A 23,244-nucleotide genomic window follows, 5' to 3' on the forward strand; every position below is an offset into this window, starting at 1 on the left:
CGTCGCCGGGCTATCAGGGAAGCAAAGGCCAAAACATCAGCCTCTTTCTCACCCTGGACTCCCGGGTCTTCCGAAACCCCCAAAATTGCCACCCCTGGACCCATCGGCACCCTTGTTTTTAGCACCCGGGACATGATGCCCGCAAATCCCTCCCAGTATCCCCTAAGCATCGGGCATGCCCAAAACATATGTACGTGGTTCGCTGGTCCTCCTGCGCACCTAGCGCATTTGTCCTCTATCCCAAAGAATTTGCTCATCCGAGCCACCGTCATGTGGGCCCGGTGAACAACCTTAAATTGAATCAGGCCGAGCCTGGCACATGTGGTCGAATTTACCTTACTCAGGGCTTCTGCCCACAGCCCGTCCCCCATTTCCCCGCCTAGCTCCTCCTCCCATTTGAGTTTCAGTTCCTCCGTCAGGGACCTTTCCTCCTTCATGAGCACCTTATAAATATCAGAGACTCTACCCTCCCCTCCTTCCCCCCCAAGAGACTATTCTGTCCTGGATCCCCAATGGCGGGAGGCGTGGGAAGGATGGGACCTGGCTACGGACAAAGTCCCACAACTGTACCAGACCAAATTTCTCCTCCAAGCTCCTCAAACTCGCAAAGCTCCCTTCCAGGAACATATCCCCCATCCCCCGCCCGCCGTCATGCCCGAAACCCCCCATCCATACTCCCGAGGGCAAACAAATGGTTGTCGCAGATTGGCGCCCAGACAGATGCCCCCATCTCACCAACATGCCTCCTCCACTGGCCCCATATCCGCAGGGCCGCCCCCACTACCGGGCTGGTGGAGTACCTGGCCAGCGGCAGCGGTGGAGTAGCCGTGACCAGGGCTGCCAAGCTGGAGCCCCTGCACGAAGCCGCCTCCACCCGCTCCCAGATAGACCCCGTACCCACCATCCACTTCCTTATCACAGCGATATTGGCCGCCCAGTAATAATTAATCAGACTCGGCAAAGCCAGCCCTCCCTCACTGCGGTTCCTCTCAAGCATTGCCTTCTTCACCCGCGGGGATTTTGTCAATGAGGTTAATTTAACTTGAACCCTGAATTGAAAGGAGGCCGCTATAACAAATGTGAGCATTTGTTTCAATGTTACAAAATAGCAGCGTTTTTTTTAAAATTTACTGTTTCTTTCACTGGAACATGAATAGGTGTTACTGCAACATTTTCTTACGTTGCAAGAGCATCTATTAAATATTACTCAAGGGGCAGCATGGTGGCGCAGTGGTTAGTGCTGCTGCCTCATGTCGCCGAAGTCCCAGGTTTAATCCAGGCTCTGCGATGTGGAGTTTGCATATTCTCCCGTGTTGCATGGGTTTCGCCCCTAAAGATGTGTAGCGTAGGTGAATTGGCCACGCTAGATTGCCCCTTAATTGGAAAAAATGAATTGGGTGTTCTAAATTTATATTTTTAAAAAATGTTACTCGAGTACTTCACACAAGAGCACAGGAAATAGAAGCAGGATGGGCCACAAGGCCCTAAAGCCTGCCCTGCCCTTCAATACAATCATGGCTGATCTATGCTGACTTACACTCCTTTTATTTTCCCATTGTCCTTTATTCCTTGATTTGTCAAATATTAAATATAAAGTACGTCTAATCATCCAGCCTCCACAACCCTCCGGGGCAGAGAATTCCAGCGATTCACCACCCTCTGCGGGAAGAAATTTCTGCACACCTCAGTTTAAATGTAGCTGTATCCCCTTGTTCGAGACTAGTCCCACTAGTGAAAACATCTCACCATCTACCCTACCCTATCAAGTCCCCTCAGGATCTTGTATGTTTGAGTAAGGTCACCCCTCACTCTTCTAAACGCCAAGAAAGAAATACAGACCCAGACTATTTAGTCTCTCTTGATAGAACATCCCTCTCATCCAAGGATTGAACTCCGGTTACCCAGTAATCCAATCTATCTCCAACTCGTTGCAGAATCACAATATCCTCATCACAACATGCCCCTCCAACTATTTTCGTGTCATTGGAAAATTTGAAAACATTGCATTCTATTCCTCCTTCCAAGTCATTAATGTAAGTAGTGAATAATTATAGGCCATGAACTGATCCCTGCCATACTCCACTAGTTACATATTTGCACTCTGAAAGGACCCATTTATTTCAATTCTGTTTTCTTTGACAGCCAAGTTCCAATCCATGCTAACGCACTTCCTCCAATTCCAAGGGCTTTTACTTTATGTACCAGGTTCTCTTATGTAGCACCATGTCAAATGCCTTTTGGAAATCTAAATACTACAACATCTACAGGTTCCCCTCTGCCTACTCTCCCTGTTACATCCTCAAAGAATTCGAGCAAATTTGTCAAACGTGGTTTATCTTTCATAAAAACCATGTTGACTATGTTTGATTATATTCTGCTTTCCTAAATGATTAGCTATTTCTTTGATTGATTATTGGCTCCAGCATATTGCCAATAATATATGTTAAACAAACTAACCTATAACCCTCTTTTTGAACATTCAAGGCTATGGGCCAAGTGGATGCAAATAGGATTAGGTAGACAGGTCAGATGTCTTTCATGTGTTGGTGGAGGCTTGATGGACCGAAGGCCTCTTCTATATATTGCTCTGTGATTCTGAGTCACATTGGCTGTTTTCCAATCTTCTGGTACCCTCCTGGAATTTAGCAAGTTGTGAAGAATTTCAGCCAATGGGTCCACTATCTCTGCAGCCACTTCCACTAAAACCAGTTCATCAAGTCTTGGCAACTTGGCTGTCTTTAGCCCCTTGTTTCTCTAATACTCTATTCCTTGTGATTGGGATTTTTGTAAGTTGTACCATGTTATTTGAAATCAGCCCATCCCATTTTGGGGATATTTGCAATGTCTTGGCAACGAAGACTGATGCAAAAAATGTTTTTCGTGTATCCACCATTTATTTGTTTGCTGTTATTAATTCACCATCCTTGTTCAGCACAGGTCCCACATTTACCTTGACCGTCTGCTTCCTATTTATATATCCATAGAAACTCTTACTGTTTACTTTATACCACATGCAGGTTTTCCCTTGAAATTCATTTTCTCCTTTGAGCTTTTTAGCCTTGTGCTGCTGGATCCTTAAAAACCCCAGTCCTCTGGTCTACCACTATCCCTGACCACTTTGTATATCTTGCTTTCCAATTTGACATTATCCTTGACCTTTTTCAACCATGGATTTCGCTTCTTTCTCATGGAATCCTTTTTTGATTGGGATAAATTCCTGGGGAGCATTATGGAGCAGCTGTTTGAATAACTGCCACCGCTCATCGACTGACCTGTATCTTAGCTTGTTTACCCAGTTCACCTTCGACAGCTCTTGTCTCAGAACATTATAATTGTCCTTATTTAAGCTGAAGACACTGGTTATGCACCTATGGCGTTACCCCTCAAACTGTAACTGAAATTCTATCATGTTATGGTCACTACCCTCTATGGGATACTTAACCACAAGATCCCTTTTTTAAAAATAAAAATTTTTCAATTAAGAGGCAATTTAGCGTGGCCAATCCACCTACCCTCCACATCTTTGGGTTGTGTGGGGTGAGACCCATGCAGTCACTTGGAAAATGTGCCGACACCACACGGACAGTGACCTGGGTTGGGATCGAACCTGGGGCTTTGGCGTCGTGAGGCAGGAGCGCTAACCACTGTGCCACCCCACATGATCCTTTATTAACCCATCATCTCACACAGGGCAGCACGGTGGCCTAGTGGTTAGCACAGCTGCCTCACGGCGCTGAGGTCCCAGGTTCGAATCCCGGCTCTGGGTCACTGTCTGTGTGGAGTTTGCACATTCTCCCCGTGTCTGCGTGGGTTTCGCCCCCACAACCCAAAACAATGTGCGGAGTAGGTGGATTGGCTACGCTAAATTGCCCCTTAATTGGAAAAAATAATTGGGTAATCTAAATTTAAAAAAAAATAGAATCCTTCATCACACAAAACCAAATCTAAAATAGCCCATTCCTGGGTAGGTTCCATAATGTATATTTTAAAAAGCAATCCATGATGAATCATAAAATCCCTAGAGGGCAGAAGGAGACCATTTGGCCCATCAAGTATGCATCGACCCTCTGAAGGAACACCCCACCCTATCCCTGTAACCCCACCGCATCTTTTCTCTTGGACACAAAAGGGTAGTTTAGGATGGCGAATCCACCTAAACTGCACATTTTTAGACTGTGGGAGGAAACCGGAACACCCAGAGGAAACTCAGGCAGACACGAGGAGAGCGTACAAACTCGACACAGTGACCCAAGATCGGAATTGAACCCAGGACCCTGGTACTGTGAGGTAGCAGTGCTAATCACTATGCCACCGTGCTATTACCTCATCTATCTTGGTGCAAATTCTTTGTGCATTCCGATTAAGAACATTCAGCTTTGATTTTTTTTAGTTTTATGTTTCCTGGCCTGTCAGACTGACAGTCAAGTCACCCCTCGCTATCCTAGCCACTGCTCTCATACCCCAGATTTTTTTTAAATGTTCCATTCGTAGAACCCTCCCCTCTCCTAGTTGGAACTCTTGTAAGAGTCCTTGGTGCAATATATGTTCATATGATCTGTCCCTACCTGTTGTTTTCTGTTGACACTGACTGATCACTAACCCGCACTCCTACCTTTAAGTTTCACATCCTAATTTTCCAAGCAAATGAACCTTCACCCCCACTCTTTAGATTAAATTCCTCTCTACCTCCCTTGTTGTACGGTCCTCAAGAGCACAGGTCCTAGCATGGTTCAGATGTAGGCCGTCCCAACAGTACAGCCCCACTTACCCCAGTACTGATTCAGTGTCCCATGAACCAATACTTACTGAGCCACAAATTCACAATTTTACATACCGTTTGCCAATTTGCACATGGCTCTGGTAATAGTCCAGAGATTATAACCTTAGAGGTTGTATTCTTTAATTAACTCCTCAAACTACTTACCGACATGGACCACGGCCACTGGATCCTCCTCTTCCACCGCAGGTTTCTCTCTAGCCCAGAGCAGATGTCCCGAACACTGGCACCGGGCAGGCAACACTGCCTTTGAGACTCTTGATCCTGGCTGCAGAGAATAATGTCTATTTCTCTCTCTCTCTCTCTCTCTCTCTCTGATTCATTGCAATGCCTGCAGCTCAGACTCCAACTCACTAACTCTGAGTTAAAGTTCTTCAAGCACCTAACATTTGCTGTAGGCATAGTCGCTCTGAACCACAATAGGGTCTACCAACTCCCACATATTGCAGCTGCAACACATCCCCTGGCCCTGCATCCCTATTTCATCTAATTAAAATGTATTTAATTTAGAATTTCAGTTTGTTTTTTTACTTACGCCACTAATCTTTACTTCCCGCAATTTCTCTCTAGCCTTCACCTCCAAAGTCAGAATGGTAGAAGCGAGCAAGACTCACCTACCAGTCACTTAGTGTGATATCACACGTGTTCACTCTATACTGTAGTGCTACTGCGACTTGTACCCCAGCTCTCCTGCCTTGGCCTATACCTGCTCCCACTGACTTGTGGACACAGTGAAGAAAACAGGACAACACCCACTTCTCTAAAACTCCCACTCTTACCTTAACTCCTGGCACTCCATGCAGGGCACTGGTAAGCTTGTTTCTGTTGTCTCAGCTTCCCCTGCTTAAATAAATCAGTCTGAACTGGGTTACTAACTGACTTAATTTACTCCCCTGACGAGTCCCACGATGGGGCCCTGTTTTTACCGGTATCCATGGTATCCATTAGGGACCAAAAACATTTTGTTTAAAATAAATAAAAGGTTGAAGTTCAATACACCTACTTTTGGAATTAGACCACAAGATTCCATGGGTTTTGAACAAACAAAAGCAACTTTACTATGCAAGTTCCGAAAGATTAAACAATTTACAAAATGTATCTTCTACTTTAACATTCAGGGTAAATGTGAGGTACATGTGAATTAACAGACAAACTGGCTGCACACACCACGCTAGAGAGTAAATGACAGATGCAACCAAAATATATTCAATGGATTTCTCAACAAATCACCCAGTAAATCAGCCAATCTTGCTGAAACAACAACTTTCTCAGGAGGGTTTCCAATCTCCACCTTTGAGGAAGCCTGCTGCGGCATTCTCTCCAAAGTCACTCCCACTCAGGTGGCTTTACCAATGGATCATCTCAGTTTCAATCTCACCTTCCTGGATTCCCGGTTACTCCAACACTAGCTTACAAGTAAACTTTCAGATCTACGGCCAAGCCAAGCGGAACACCACCCAAAGGGATGCATTTGCCCCAATGGCTCTCTTTAACTAAAATCTGCTCCCTGCAGCTTTTTCTTAAAATTAATTGGGACCTGTTTCTATGCCTTGTACCTTTTTAAACAATAATTGTTTTACAGACTGCCTCAAACCATATCAAGAAGGCATTCTTCACGGACCCTTTAAAGTGTTCTGGGGACCTATCAAACACATCCAGGGAGCCCCTGCCCTTGTCACTAGACAGCAACCAATGTAACAAACATTGGAACGCCCTTATCTTAAATGTTATAATCTCCACAAACTTGCAATTTAGCCCCTGATCAATGGATTTCATGACACATTTTTGTATAACTTTAGACAATAAGAGTTGAGGGTTTTTTCACCATTTCTGTCATTAGAGGCAGGTAGGAATTCCATTTAAAACCAAGAAAAGCTATAGGTTTTAGTTGCACCTTTCCTCATAGCCTTCAGACGTCTGGATTCTGCCCCCTCATTACCATTGACCTATGTTTCCTCCCATTACTAAATTTTTCATTACCGATGATTCTGTGTGATGTAATAATGTGTCTACTTCTGGGTATCAGACTTTTGGTAGGATGTCCAGGCCTTTGCGAAAATGCAAAGAAAATTTACCAGAATAATATCAGGAATGAGAGTCTTCATCTTGTGGAGACTGGAGAAAATTGAATTGTTCTCTTTGCAGAAGTGAGGTGGGCAGGGGTGTTTTTTTTTTCAATCGAGATGAGTGGTTTTGATGAGCGGATAGGGAGAAACATTTTACCGGCAGAGGATCAGTAACCAGTGAATACAGATTTAAGATAATGGGTGAAATAGCTACGGGAAATTGAGGACTTGTTTAAATGCAGCAAGTTATAATCTGAAATGCAATACTTTAAACCGTGGCGGAAATACAAAATTATGAATTGAATTGAAATCAAGTGGTCTTGATCACCAGCGTGCAAGTTATTGCCATCAACACTTTTAGACCAAACATTGTGGTTCTCAAGTGCCACTAAGAAAACTGCAAGTATTGCACAAGCATCGTCTGTTGAAATATACATATTGCTTAGCCACCTACTCTGACCTTTCCCCAGCACCAATAATCGTGACCGTTAATCCAATTTCAATCGGTAAGTCAGTGTTTTACCTGTATTATAGTAATATTCATGGATTAATATTGAAGTTTATTACATTGTAAAATCGTGTACACACTACTTGTATCCTTTCAAATTGATTCAGTATGTAGAATTCCTACAGTACAGAAGGAGGCCATTCGGCCAATATTCATTTACTGGGACATGCTCCAAAGCCAGTGAAGCAACTGAGTGATTTTAAAAATGGCATTATCAGCACCGATGTAAGGCTCAGATTGATGGGTGAGTGAACCATTAGGACACTTGAGGCAGGGTTAACACATGTACGATCCAAACATCGACTACCAGCATTCCATTGGATAGAATTCCTGATCCAAGCATATTTAATTAATGAATTCTGATTTAAACGCAGTGCACTTGCATATGCTTGCTCAATGCAGTTTTTAAGTGCTGGATGTAAAAAAAATTCTTAGCCCTTTTTTGAGGGAAGGGGGAACGAGGGCTCAGGTGCAGCGATTAAAGAACGAGGTCTTGCACCACTTTCTCAGCATAAGTGGTGAACAAATGCATGCCAAAAATTGTGGAAATATGTTGAATCAGTGGGTTGTTGTGTATAACATTTGCTAACCAGCTGATTGTTATTTGCGGAATGGTAAATTTTATGGTATGATCTATTAATACAAATACTCGCATATTAATATGATACAAAGTGGTTATTATGTGATATGCTTGTGATGTGAACTGTTATTGGAGATTTATCAAACTTTTTTTGATTGTGTGCAAATAAACTAGGCTTTGAAAGCCTAGAAATTATAGGAAAGAGACTGAGGCAGTGGAGGAAAGAATGAGTCGAACCAGAAATAATAACTTTGTGGTTTCCCCAGGGTCGCATTTAGTGGGTACCCCAATAATATGTTGGAGAATCCTTTGAGGAAGGGTTTACCGAGCATTTGCCCTCTGTTCCTCGGGACAATTATGCTGGGCTAGGAACTGTCCATCAGAAGCAATTTAAATCACTACCTTCATATGGTTCTGCTAGTTTTACCCTGGTAGTTACTCTGAAAGAGTTAAAAGAAGAAAATTGCTTCCAACTGCAATAAAAATGGGAGTTGTTTCCTATATCTTTGCACCCCAGTTACTCCACGCTGTTGCAGCTGGAGGGGTGCTTGACTGCTCCTGTCTCACCCAGTTAGAGTGGGGAAGGTCAGATGAGATGGGGAATTTGCAATTACGGCGCGGGTAAATCCGTCGCGAGTGGCAATCTGCTGGAAATTGCCACTGAGGAAGTTATGGGCCAGTGTCAAGTCTCTAGCGGGAGGTGTGTGCGCAACATTGCCAGTGCTCTTAACTGTACTCTAAATAGGATGGCACGTTGGCACAGTGGATAGCACTGCTGTCTCCAGGGACCCGGGTTCAATTCCTGTGTGGCGTTTGCACTCCCCATGGCTATGTGGGTTTCCTCCGGGTGCTTCATTTCCTCCCAGAGTCCAAAGATGTGCAGGTTAGGTGGATTGGCCATGCTAAATTGCCCCTTCATGTCCAAAAGGTTATGTGGGGTTACGGGGTAAAGTGGAGGTGTTAACTCTTTTTCCAAGGGCTGGTGCAGACCCGATGGGCCGAATGGCCTCCTGCACTGTAAATTCTATGATTCTGTAATGCATAATACCCATTGTGGAAGCAGCACTGCACTGGCAGAGTTCTGAAAACTATCTTCCAAGCATTTTCTTGAGCTTCAGAGTGGGAGTGGGGTGAGGTCTGGGAAAAATGTGGAGACCGTTCTAATGCAAGGCCTGTACAGGTTTCCAAGAGAAAATACCGTAGCTTTCGTCTATGTAACTGGCACAAGAGATAGAAAATAGAAATGCAAATGTTGGAAATTCACAGTCCGAATCCCCAGCATCCGTAGATGGTCTTTTTCATTTTTTGGATGCCTGAGAATCTGTAGTTCATTTTTCCTGCTTTTTTAAAAAATCGTCTCTATCGGAAACTAGGCAATGCACGTAGTGTGCTTTTTCCCTGGCTTGAAGAATGCTCAGTGCTGTTAAAGTTTGCAGAACACATTACTGCATCTGCCTTCAGGTCATCTGTCTTGTGAGAAGCAGTTTCTGATTCTCACCAGAAGGAAACATCGCCAGCTCTTGGGTCAGGTTTGGTCAAGCACTGGAGTATAAATGTTTTCCTCTTAATGCAGCTGTTGTTTTGGAATTGGAAGCAATTTTACTCAGAAGGAGGAGAGAAGCAATCCAGTTTTAAACAGACAGTTGGCGACTGGAGCTTGTAGATAAACATTTGGCGTACATATTAACATTATACTAAAATTAAAACACTTCTGTTTTAATTTTTAAAGTCACTTCTGTATTTCATAGTCAAAGCATCCTCGGGCGATAATCAGTGATTTTTTTTAAAAACCAGTTGTTTATATGGATGCATACGTGCACCTTCAGTTTGTTTATTCTTACTTATAAAATCTAAAGGTGCTGCTCTCACCCCATGCCCATCATCACAATAAGTACGTGCTTTCATCTTCACCCACACCAAACTCATCTCTAAATCCAATAACCGGTTTATCACTGGGATGAGATAATGAAGTGATACTGTCACTGAACGAGTAATCAGGCGGCTGTGGAAAAACGGGTTCCAATCCCACTTTGGCAGTTGGTCGACTTTAAGTTCAGTTGGAATTCACTTTCAAATGACTTCTGGTGGTGGCCATGGTGCAAGTGGTCGCACACAGAGCAGCTCCTGCTTAAAGGTGTAGAAAAGAGCTCTTTTTACCCAAAATTGGGTGTAACTTCGGAAAAGTGTAACTGAAGATCGGAGCAGTCTCTCCCTCCCCACCCCCCAAGCAGCTAGTGGAAAGATGGCAGAGGGTGATGGGTCAGTGTAATTTGGAAAGCCCAAAATGGAACAGTTGATGACCTTCATCAAGGAAGAATTCTACCAGCAGAGGAAGGAGCAGCAAGAGGATCGATCCAAAGCCATCCAAGGGGCAGTGGCATCCCTGAAGGGCTCGATGGAGAGGGTGGAAAAATGTCTGGAGGCTCAGCGGGCGCAGATCCGAGAGATCGAAAGGGCGAACAGTGATAGTGATGGCAATGGAGAATACGGGTAGAGTGGGGTTGGTGGGAGGGATTTTTCTTTTCTGTTGGGTTAACAAATGGTAGCAGGGCTGAATAGTTTGTAAGGGGACAGCAGTTTTTTTTTTTTTTTGTTTGTTTGTTTTTTGGGGAAGGTGACCCGTGGTTCGAGAAGAGTCTTTGTTTGGGAGGGGGAGGTCAGTGGGGAACTTTCTTCACAGAACAAAGAGGCGAGGGGTGGGGGGGTCAGCAGGAGTTGCCTCGCTGGCAGGTCATGCTGGTGAACGGAAGTGAGATGGGGAGAACGCCAAGAGAGGTGGAGGGGGGTCGTCTTTGCACACCCGAGGAGTTTAAAAACGGAGGTGGTCTATCTGCAAGAGATGTACCTCCGCGTGAAGGACCAGGTTCAGCTAAGAAAGGGATGGGTGGGACAGGTTTTCCACTCGGGGGTTTGATTCAAAGTTGCGGGGGGTGGCCATTTTGATGAGCAAGAAATTGGGGTTTCTGAGAGCGAAGCAAGTGAGGGACCCAGATGGTAGAAATGTGAGTGGGGTATTCGAGGGGACACAGGTGGTACTGGTGAATGTATATGCACCGAATATTGGGGCAGTGGAGGTTTTTGAGGAGGGTGCTGGCAGCAATGCTGCACTTGGCCACGCACCAGTTGATTGTGGGAGGAGATTTTACTTGTGTCCCAGAGCCGAGGGTAGATAGATTGAGCCCCAGGTCAATGGGTAGGATACAAATGGATAAGGAGCTGGGCGGGTTTATGGAAAAGATGGGTGTGGTGGACCTGTGGCACTTGAAGAACCCAGGGGGAAGGGAGTATTCCTTTTTCTCACATTAATAGGGTGTATTCAAGAATCTACTTTTTTGTGGTAAGGGGAGAGATTTTGGTTGGTGAAAGGGGCAGAATACACGGGGATAGTAATCTTGGAACGAGCGCCCCATTGGCTGGAGATGCGGCTTAGATCGGGACAGGTGCAGAGGCCGGGGTGGAGGTTCGATTCGGGGTTGTTGGCAGATAGACGGTTTTGCGATAAAGTGCGTGGTGTGATTAAAGATTATGTAGAATTGAACCAAACGGGGAGGTGTCGGCAGCCAATTTTGAGAAGCATAAAAGCGGTGGTCCGGGGTGAGATTATTTTGTCGAAGGCATTGGTGGATAGGGGAAAGAGGGAGGAATATGAATGAGATAGTTGAGGCAGATGGGGAGTACTCATGGGCGCCCATCACTGAGGGATTGACCAGGAGGAAAACACTGCAGGGGCAATTTGATAGGTTGACGATGGGAAGAGCAGTAGGATAGCTGTGCCGGGCAAGGTGGGTGCAGTACGAATACGGGAGAAGGCGAGTCGAATGTTGGCGCATCAGCTACGAAGGCATGCCGCGTTCAGGGAAATATTGAAGATATGGACTGGGGTATGGGATGTCATGTCGGAGCCAGGAAAGACAAACGCGGCGTTTAGGAATTATCACAAGAATCTATCAAGGGCGGACCCAAGGGGTGAAGAGGGGGACATGGGACGGTTTTTAGACAAACTGGAGTTTCCACAATTGGAGGAAGAGAAGAGGCAGGCGCTCGAGGTCCCATTGCACTTGACTCTGGCTGCGAGGTGAAGATGAACATTCTGCTGAAGTTCCTGTTCCTATTCCAGACCAACGGCCTTCTTTCAAAAACTGTATATGATTATGTCGAGACTTTTTATGAGCAGGGAAGGTGCCACGAGTTAAGAGGACCCTGTTACAAGAGACTGAGGCAGAAGGGAGGGTTGGCATTGCTGAACCTGCTACACTATTACCGTGCGGAGAAGGTGAGGCAGTGGTGGGAAGGAGAGAGGCAGAATGGTTTAGGATGGGGGAAGAATTTTGTAGGCAGTCTAGCTCGAGGGCTATGGTGATGGCAGCATAATAACCAATGACACGGAAGGAAATACACGGAGAGTCTGGTGGTGCAGTCCACAGTAACAATGGAATTAGCGGAGGAGGCATTTTAAGGACAGAAGGGATGCTTGCGCCACTGTGAAAACCACGGTTTTGAGCCGGGGGGAATAGATGGGTGTGTCTCGGAAGTGTGGCTTGTTAAGGTGAGGGATCTGTATCTGGAAGCGGGGTTTGCCAGTATAGTGGAACTGAAGGAAAGGATAGAGCTCCTGAGAGAAAGTGAGTTCAGGTACCTGCAGGTAAGGGACTTTGTGTGGAACGTTTGGAAAGGGTTCCCCAGGTTGCCAAGGTAAACCCTGTTGGAGTGACTGCTACTTACTGATGTGGAAGGGGTGGGCAGGATCGGAGACATGTACAGGTGGCTGGGAAGCAAGGAGATGAGCAGCTGGTGAAGATCAAGGAGAAGAGGGAGCTGGGAGGGGTGATAAACTTGGGAGTTATGGGGTGAGGCATTACAACAGGTAAATGCAAGTTTGTGCGCAAGGATTCAAGTTCAAGTTGGTACACAGGGTGCATATAATTCGGACAAGAATGAGTGGGTTCTTACAGGGAGTGGCAGCCAAGTGTAAGACGTGTGGGCGGGACGAGCGAATCACACATGTCTGGGGCTGCGGAAATTTGGCGAGATTCTGGGCAGGAGTGTCCACGGTGCTAACAAGGATAGTGAGGGAGGAGGTTGAGCTGGACCCTTTGCCGATATTTAGGATATCTGAGAAGCCGGAGATGATGGAGGAGAGGAAGGCCGAAGTTGTGGCCTTCGCCTCTCTGATTGCCCGGCGAAAAATTCTGTTGGGGTAGCAGTCAACAACACTGCTGTGGGTGGTGGCCTGGCTGGGGGACTTGTATATGGCTTTCTTTGGCTGGAAAAGGTCGTACAAATTAAGAGGGCAGCATGGTGGCACTGCAGCCTCACAGCGCCGAGGTCCCAGGTTCGATCCTGGCTCTGGGTCACTGTCCGTGTGGAGTTTGCACATTATCCCCGTGTTTGCATGGGTTTCGGCCCCACAACCCAAAGATGTGCAGCCTAGGTGGATTGGCCACACTGAATTTCCCCTTAATTGGAAAAATGAATTGGGTACACAAAATTTTTTTTTTTTAAAGTACAAATTAAAGGGTTCAGCGGAGGGCTTCGAGGCAAGGTGGGGAATGTTCGTGGCCATGTTTGAGGAGCTGCTTGTCGCAGTAAGGGGTGGGGAAGTGGAAGAAGGGGGGTGTAAAAGGAAAACAGTTGTACAAACTTTACAGTTGTGTGTTGGGGAGTTTGCGCCCCGAATAGTTTTTATGTTTGTAACCTTTAATTTAAATTTGGAAGAAAACACATTTTTAAAAAAGGAATTTACTTTCAATCTGGAATTGAATCTTGGTAACTGCCCATTTAACTGTAATTGATTTTCATAAAAACCCATCTGGTTCACTACTGTCTTCTTGGCGAAGATATCTGACATCCTTTTATGGACTGGTCTATGTATGACTCCAGACTGACGCTTACAACAAATGGTTACCTTGCCAGTGACACCCACATCACATGAAAGAATAAACAAGTGCTCGCCTGTCTGGAGAGTCATCAGTTGTAGTTTTAGAATCTTTAGGTTTGTCCTTAATAGAAATTTAAAAGAAAAATACTTAAAATAAGGGCGGCAGAGTGGCACAGTGGTTAGCACTGCTGCTTCATAGCGTTGAGGACCCGGGTTTGATCCCGGGTCACTGTCTATGTGGAATTTTTACATTTGCCCTGTGTCTGCGCGGGTCTCACCATGACCACCCAAAAGATATGCAAGGTTGGTGGATTGGCCACACAAAATTGCTCCTTAATTGGAATTTTTTTTGAAAAGACTTAGTATGTTTGGATAACAAAGGTTGCCACATGAGAATAACTTTGGATCTCCAATTTTTGAAGACAGCCATCTTGAAGCCAGTTTAATCTTCTAGGCCCTGCTTATCTCGCTCTTCCTTTCTCCGTCACCTTGCTCCCCATCCCAAGAAGTAGATTTTGTGCCCAAAGCAAAGAAAGGATAAAATCGAGAGTTTGAATTTAAAAATGTATGCAGCCTGAGATACTATTTTCGTTCACGGAAACAAGTCAACTGCCTTCCTGTTTTTTGTGATAGTTCTTGAATATATATTTTTAAAATAGAAAAATATGCAGGGCTATAGGACTGGAACAGGAGAATGGGACGTGTTGGATAGCTCTTGCGAAAGAAACGGCACAGGTATGATGGGCTAAATAGCCTCCTTGTGCGCTGTCTGATTTTCTGAAAGTGGGGGCCATAATATAACACATTTGCCCATCGCCATGCCCTCTAGGGACGAGTGACAATCATTTATTTCCCCTGTCACTAACTTCAGCAGAATTACAGGCTTTTACTTGGTGCTTCCCTCGCAGCTGTGGAGACTCTGCCCAATGAGGGAATTTAATGTTTTCATAGAATCATAGAATTTACAGTGCAGAAGAAGGCCATTCAGCCCATCGAGTCTGCATGGCACTTGGAAAGAGCACTTTAGTTAAGCCCACGCCTCCACCCTATCCCAGTAATCCCCGCTTAACATTTTTAAAAATTGGATACTAAGGACAATTTAGCATGACCAATCCATCTAACCTGCACACCTTTGGACTGTGGGAGGAAACCGGAGCACCCGGAGGAAACCCACACAGACACTGGGAGAACGTGCAGACTCTGCACAGACAGTGACCCAAGCAGGGAATCGCACCTGGGACCCTGGAGCTGTGAAGCAACAGTGCTAACCGCTGTGCAACCGTGCCTCATTAATCCTCTGTACCTTGCTATCTAAGCTATTCACTCACTATTGTCCAGTAATGGGAATGAACAAAATGAGATGTCTAGCTAAAATGGAAGTAAATACAGGATTGGAAAAGTAAATAGTTTAAATTGCAATGTATTTAATCAGCACCCCCACAGGAAAAGATAGTTTAAATATATTTTCTTATCGAGTGTGGACCATAAATGTTTGCTCCGTATTATGTTTTACCATTTCTGATCTGCTTTATTATAGTTCTTGCTTGAAAACAACCGAATGGTCAACATATTCACTGATCTTTATTACCTGACATTTGTCCAAGAGTTGAATAAAATGTTACAAGGCTGGCAACCAAGTTTGCTTCCAAATGGTAAGTTGTTGAGATTTCCTGCCATTTTGAGACATTGCATGCGTCCACCCATATGCATTCATACCTATGTTGGAGGAGAATAACCAATTTGAGGGTGCCCATAGTACATTAATCTCTGGTGGAAATTGGAAGTACATCGTTCCTGATGAGCCCTAGCCAAAACATGCTCTCTTATTCAAGCACGGGCATGTTTTTTTAAAAGAAAACATGTGTGCAGGAGTAGGCCATTTGGCCTCATTTACCTTCACTGCCATTGAATAAGATCATGGCTGATCTGACTGTGGTCTTAAAGCCACTCTCCTGCCTCCCACTCATGACTCCCTTGTAGATCAAAAACCTGTCCAACTTAACCTGGAATAGATTCTGTGACCTAGCATACATTGCTCTGAGTGTTGGGCATTCCCAAAGATGAATTTTGGATACTCATTGACCTACTATGTTCTGGTGTTGTTAGATTTCTAGCATCTGAAACACATTCCTTCATTAGGAATAATATTCTGATGAACTGTCACAGACCTGTCCCCCCTCTCTGCAGATGCTGACCTTTTGAATATTTCCAATATTTAGTGTTTTTATTTCATATGTGAATAATGTTCTAGTCTCTGTTCCTGGGTATTTGTTATTGGTGTTTATGTAGTTTTCTCCTATTACCCTTTTGGCTGCATTATTAAACACCGAATGTATTCCTTTGTTTTGCACAATGCAATGACTGATCAGTCCATGGCGATGTAGAGGGAGTGGTAAGCTGATGACTTTTGTCTGTGTCCCCATGATATAGTTTGTATCATTTCTGGGTGGCACGGTGGCGCAGTGGGTTAGCACTGCATCCTACAACGCTGAGGGCCTGGGTTCGATCCCGGCCCAGATTACTATTTGTGTGAAGTTTGCGCATTCTCCCCATGTCTGCGTGGGCTTCACCCCCACACACCAAAGATTAGTTGGGTTGATTGGCCACACTAAATTGCCACTTAATTGAAAAAAAAATTGGGCACTTTTTATTAACAAAAGGTTTGTATCATTTCTGTATTTGTGTCCTCCCTCATCCCCCTCCCATATATAGACTTTAATGAGCATAGCAGTTGTTTATTATGTCTATTTATTAAATCCCTTACAAATTGTAGCACTGCAGTTGTCCAAATTATTACTTTTATTAGTTCAGAAACAAGTCTTGGCTGCCTTCATGACCAGGGGTTCACTGTAACTGACCCTGACCCTTTTCCTCACCCGTTGTCTACGCACATTGACGAGTGAGAATAGAATTCCTACAGTGCAGAAGGAAGCCATTCAGCCCATCGAGTGTGCACCGACCCTGTGAAAGAGCACCCTACATAGGCCCACTATCCCACCGTATCCACATAACCCCCCCCCCCACCCAAACCTGAACATCTTTAGGACACGATGGGGCAATTTTATCATGACCAATCCACTAACCTGCACATCTTTGGATTGTGGGAGGAAACAAACCCACGCAGACTGGGGAAGAAAATGCAAACTCCACTCAGACGGTGACCCATGGCCAGAATTGAACCCGGGTCCCTGGCGCTGTGAGAATTCTGGTTGATTTTCATCTCCATCATCCGTTATACCATAGAGTGCCAAAGGCAATTCAACCGTGGTACTTTGAATATTTTCAAATAAAAGTACAGTAGGGCAAATTAAAAAGCTTCATAAAATGCTTGCGGGGGGGGGGGGGGGGGGGGGGGGGAGATTTGATGATTATAATCATTAACATTGTGACATTGTTTCCTCTTAGGTTTAATATTCTCCCGGGTTGAGGAAGAGCATCTCTGGGAATGTAAGCAACTGGGTGTATACTCGCCCTTCGTTCTACTGAACACACTCATGTTCTTTAACACAAAGTATTTTGGACTGAAGTGTGTAGAAGAGCACATGCGACTGTCCTTCATTAATGTTGTTCGACAGTCCAGAAAGTGCACAACACCCAGAGGAACCACGAAGCTTGTCAGCATTCGATATTACATGCCTGCTAATTACAAAAAGGGAAGGGATCAAAGTGAGTATTGTATGTCGAGACTGATGCATCTGGCAGGGTAAATGAAAAGAAAAAGAAACCAAAGAATAATCAGAAATTTGGGGCTTTTGCATTCTGCAAGAGCATGTAAAGTTATACAGTCATGCAAGTAACACCAGTCTAGCACGCACGTAATCTCTAGACTATTTTTAAAATTTGGGTTTGCTGCTTGTGGCCCCTATGTAGTGACTGACACTCATAAATGCCCAGACCTGAAGAACAATGACCAGAACAAGTGTGATTGCTCTCTGTCGAAATGTGCTGGAGTCAAAGCTTGTGGAAAGGAATGAGACAGAATTTCTGTACATTCTAATTGTCCATGTATTCCCATGCTGTCGATGAATTCCCTTGCTGTTGTTGAATATGACAGGAAATCCGAATTGTCAACTTTGGTTGATTGTATTCCCAAAGGTTTCATTTCATGGCCTTCCGTCTCACATTACCCCAACCCCTACACTCCAAACATTAGTTTATCCTCCAGGTGCGGTGCCATACCACGCCAATTGAAAAGGGAACAGTTTTTTTTGATGTCTAATTCGATTAAGTTTGACTGTTATTCACACAACAATTTCCCCAATCTGACAATCTTTTGGTTAATAAGTGAAATTTTGTGAAGAAAATGAAAAACCAAAAAAAAAGCCTGCAATTTTGTTTCATGGACTTATGATTTTTCCACTGGGTTTTAAACTTGCAATAATGACCTGAAGATTAAACTTTAATTCCTGCGGACTCCAAGGTAGCCCTGGAGGATTATTAACCCTACTCAGAACCTATACCTATAAGTGAGTCTGTTCAGGTGGCATGTTGGTTCAGTGGTTAGCACTACTGCCTCACGACACTGAGGACCTGGGTGCGATCACAGCCCCGGGTCACTGTCCGTACGGAGTTTGCATATTCTGACCATGTCTGAGTAGGTCTTACTCCCACAACCCAAAGATTGCAGGGTAGGTGAATTGGCCACGCTAATTGTCCCTTAATTGGGGGGGGAAATAATTGGCTACTCTAAATTTAATAAAAATAAGTGAATCTGTTCATTTTTTTAAAAACCAGATGCAAGGATAAACAGCACAGGCTTTATTTCTGATCATGACCCATATTAGCAAATCTGGGATAATTTGGAGTAATTATCTGCTTATTGGTTAGGTCCTCTTATTTCCTGTGCAACTTTTCCTCTTCCCTACAGGGAAAACTGCTCACCCCTGCACCAGTTTCAAATAAAACATTTCCCCATCCCCCACTCTGCTGTGCTCCTATTTTTAAATCTTTCTCTTCTATTTATAACCCGAGTGCAGCAGAATAAACAAGTCATGATTGTGAGTGACCCTTTACTCGAAGTAGTTCCTGTTTTGGATTTAAAAGATGACTCACTTCCCTCAGTTCTCCAAACTTCCTCCCAGCCGGCCATCCCCTTCCAAATTGCTATTGATACACATTAACTGGTGCACTGTAATGTAAGCCGAGATGGTCCCAAATTTGATTCCTGGACTGTACTTTGTTAACTGACCTTAGCATGCTAGTAATTGGAATACTAAAGAAGATTTCTGCTTCCTTGGGTCATTAAGGGATGATTCCTACTTGTGATCCCAAGGCAGTAACCTGTGTAGGCATTGGGTCTGCCAGGACTGCAATTTGGGTGCAGGAGTAGGCCATTTGTGCTCTACAGTAAGATCATAGCTGATCTGTAACTTATTCTGTATACCTTACTCCCAAGTTCCTGAGCAGAAATGTTCATCAACATTAGATATAAAATTTACAATTCACTGAGCAGCAATTGCCATTTGTGGAGAAAGTTCTAAACCTCTAACACCTTTTAGTGTATCGAAGAGTTTGCTAATTTCACCCTTGAAAGGTCTGGCTTTAATTTTAAGACTATGCACCTGGTGCGAGACGACCGAACAGGCAGAAATATCTACCGTATCTGCTCCCACCTTAGTATTGTGAAATCTTTGATCAAAGAGGTCCTCAAATTTCTAAATTCCAGGGAATATAACGGGTTGATGTAATCTCTGCACATAATTTAACCTTTGGAGTACAAGTGTCATTCTGGTAAATTTATACTGACCTCCCTCACTCCAAGGCCAATACATCTTGCTTAAGGTGTGCTACCCAAAACTTCTCATGGTATTCCAGGTGTAGTCTAACTGGGTTTTGTATAGCCGTAGCATGACTTCCAAGCCCTTGTTTTCTGGTGATCTACAGATTATCACTGTTGTCCAACACGCTCGCCACATGCGGCAAATCAACACAGGCATGATGAATTCATGCTCTACTTTACTTGTGTGTTTTTTCCCCCACATTTCCAAACAGGGTGAGTTTGTTATCTGAAACAATAATGCAAATCTGAGACTAATGATCAAAAGGCCGACACTTCAGTGAAAGTAAATTCCACGTGAATGAGAGTTGGAATTTGAGGTTGTACAAAGGAAATGATACATCACTGTGCATGCTGTTTGAAACGAGGTTGGCAGTTTGAAAATAATTTCCAAAGTGCGCACAATGAATTTGATGGGAAATTTCCTCTTGGTGGCCAAATAGAGTCACCAACATTTCTAATCTGAAGTCTAATTTCAAACAGTAGCAGAATTTGAAACTGGTTACAGAGCAGCATGGATTCTGGCTGGTCAAAAAACCAGCCATATTTAAAATGGAGATTTGGTGAACATCATCAACCTGTCCAATTATGGAAATGTGGCGCAAACATTATAATCCAAAACATGACATCATGCAAAAGGTTAAAATGTGCTGCTGAGTCACCAGATAGTTCATCAGTTGAGATTTGATGCAAAATCTTGTCGCCCAACCATTTCCTCAGAATTGTGTTCTGCTTTTGGTGGCATTGGATGAGCCATCCGAGATGCCATACGGCCTTGTTTTCTGGACTCATTTCAAGTCCAAAGATTCTCATTGACTAAGAATCCTGGCAATTTGTGAGCCTAATGGTTGCACTCAGTGCTTTGCTGTTCTTGGTGCTTTCAAAGACATTGTGGAAACGTTGAAGTTAGCTCTAATTATGATATATGGCACATCTGCAGTGAATTGAGCCAGTCTAGATCTTGGCTGCGAATGGTCCTAATGGAGATGATTTGGTCATGTTTCACTGCATTTTGTACCCAGAAAATCTCTTGTGCTCAAAATGATAAGGAAGGCATGCGGAAAGATTTAATGAACGCGGTTAACAAAATGGTTTTGTTCGCAGCAGCACTCTAAACTCTAAACCAACGACAGTTTGTGGAGTTGTTAGAAGAAATGGAGTCCAATTTCACAAAAATCATCTATTTTGAGAATGTACAGTGGCTGAGCCATGGAAGATTTTGCAATAATTTAATGCCTTAGTCACTCCAATGCAAAACTTTCTTGCTGAGAATGAAAAGTTGGCAATTTGCTGATTGCAGATGAAGCATAACCAACCACTAGAATGAACCGAGCCTGAAACTTCAGGGAAAGAGCAGACAGATGTTTGTTTGACTTGGCACAGTATGCGCAAGAGTTTCAGTCAAAATTATGGGTGGCACAGTGGTTAGCACTGCTGCCTCACAATGTCAGGGACCCAGGTTCAATTCTAGCCGTTGGTGGAGCTTGTACGTGGGTTTTGTCCAGGTGTTCCGGTTTCCTCCCCATGTCCAGGGATGTGCTGGTTAGGTGGATTGGCCATGCTAAAATTGCCCTGTATTATACAAAAGGATAGGTTGGGTTACGGGAATAGGGTGGGGGCATGGACCAAGGTAGGGTGCCCTTTCAGAGGGTCGGTGCAGACTCGATGGGCCAAATGGCTGCCTCCTGTACTGTAGGGATTCTATGAAAATGTTAACATTTTGCATGGAGTGAGGATTTTACATGTTTTTCCTGCAGCGTGGAAGATGCTTGTTTTTGATCGGCCAGGTTATCTGAACTGGTTGGAGAATGAACGCTTCTCTGATCTTTGAAAGTTTTGGCCTTGCCTTTCGGTTAATTTCATTTTGACATCTACATTTCTTGACTATCTCGAGGGCTCACAAGTGTGCCCTTCCCTGTCAGCTGCAATTTTGAAGTGCATTTGCTTTCGCTCCAAAGACGAATCAGTCATCAGCCAAAAGATGAAACTATCTTGATGCTGTGGTGTCAGATTGTGGTTCTTTACTCGGGCATTGCAAGCTATTTTCAATGTCCACTTTAATTTGTCTCTGAGAGTCCACTTTTCCTGCAGGAGGTTCCATGAAGTTGAAGTGTCAACTGCAGATACTAGAAGTGAATCTGGGTGACCGAGTGGGTTGCTCAGTTTATTAAAGGTTTCTGCCCAACTTCAGGACCTTGGTGAAAGGAAAAGATTGTAAAGTGTTACACTGAGCATTTACATTTGCAATAATAAATTTGGTATCGAGCTATTATGCTGCAGCAACTTTGTTGATGCGTACTGCTGCTGATGCTTTTTTGAGATAATACCATGTTTTCCTGTGTATTCATCTTGATTTCTGTCATTTTAAAACCTCTAATTTCAAAGGATTGCGCATTTGTTTTTATTAACATTCTGCACAGTGGCTAAAATGGTGACCTGATCAACACCAGTTCGGCAAGCATTAAAATCTTATTGGATCCAGAGCTATACTGTTCTAAATACAAAGGCCATCATCCCATTAGCCTCTTTGATTTTCTGTACCTGGCATGTGGGCAACAAGCTGTTTTTTCGATCTCCATGACAATTTATACATATTAGAGGAGTGTGCTTATTGGTTGGCAAGTGTACTCTGATTGATGGAGGTGTTGCCACGAAGAATGCATCAAGGAATGATTAATTGCCAAGCTTTGTTTAAATTCAAACCAGCCAGGGCAACACTAATTGATCATTGCATTGGCGAATAAACCAGGGAATGCATACTCCTCAAAGTTTTGTTTAGTTGAAAAAGGTACAGTGTGGACTTGCTCTTTCTGTCAGTGAAGGACCATGTATGTGAATATGTGTAGCTTCCAGCTCACACTTGTGAGCCAAAGTACGAGCCAAATTGATTGTCAGTGTAATTTTTAGCGCCATCAGGGATTATGTAGTGAGTGCTGTGCAATCACAGAATTACATCTAATGTTGGACACTTTTTGCATTTTTGCCAACGCAGGCTTGGGTAACTGTTGCAAGCAACTGAAGGGATGTGCTGTTTGATCAGATCCGCCAAACGTTGATTGATGAGGGAAATACTAGAGTGTGAGAGAAAGCTAGTTAGTAACATAACGACCTAGAAGAGTTTCTACAGATATTTAAATAAGAAAAGAGTTAAGTGAGTGTTGGTTCTATAGAAGGTGTGTCTGGGGAATTGATTTTTTAAATTTAGAGTACGCAGTTCATTTTTCCAATTAAGGGGCAATTTAACGTGGCCAATCCACCTAGCCTGCACATCTTTGGGTTGTGGGGAGAATGTGCAAACTCCACACAGGCAGTGACCCAGAGATAGGATCGAACCTGGGACCCCGGTGCCGTGAGACAGCAGGGCTGACCCACTGCGCCACCGTGCTGCCCTGTCTGGGGAATTGATAACGGAAAACAGGGCTATGCACCCGCAAGATCCCAGAAATAGCTGTAAATCAGGAAATGGAAGTGAGGAACTCAGGAAAATTACAATCACCAGGGAAGTGATATTGTGCAAATTATTTGGTCAGTGGGCTGACAAATCCCTGGGTCCAGATGGACTTCACCCATGGGTCTTGAAACAAGTTACTAATGAGGTGGTTGGTGCATTCGTTTTAATTTTCCTAAATTCGGGGAAAGTTCCATTAGATTGGAAAATA

The 23,244-nt window shown here is 44.1% G+C and overlaps 1 protein-coding gene across 1 annotated transcript in view; it reads left to right on the forward strand.

Moving 5' to 3' along the window:
- The window catches only part of LOC119952453 (zinc finger MYM-type protein 3-like), a 138,205-nt gene that overhangs the window by 104,370 nt on the left and 10,591 nt on the right, over positions 1 to 23,244 (forward strand). Inside the window, 2 exon segments of the mRNA XM_038776229.1 lie at positions 15,347 to 15,461; positions 17,215 to 17,475. Coding sequence (XP_038632157.1) covers positions 15,347 to 15,461; positions 17,215 to 17,475 — 376 coding nt within the window.

Source organism: Scyliorhinus canicula, chromosome 17, assembly GCF_902713615.1.
Source record: "Scyliorhinus canicula chromosome 17, sScyCan1.1, whole genome shotgun sequence".
In the NCBI taxonomy this organism is placed as follows: domain Eukaryota; kingdom Metazoa; phylum Chordata; class Chondrichthyes; order Carcharhiniformes; family Scyliorhinidae; genus Scyliorhinus; species Scyliorhinus canicula.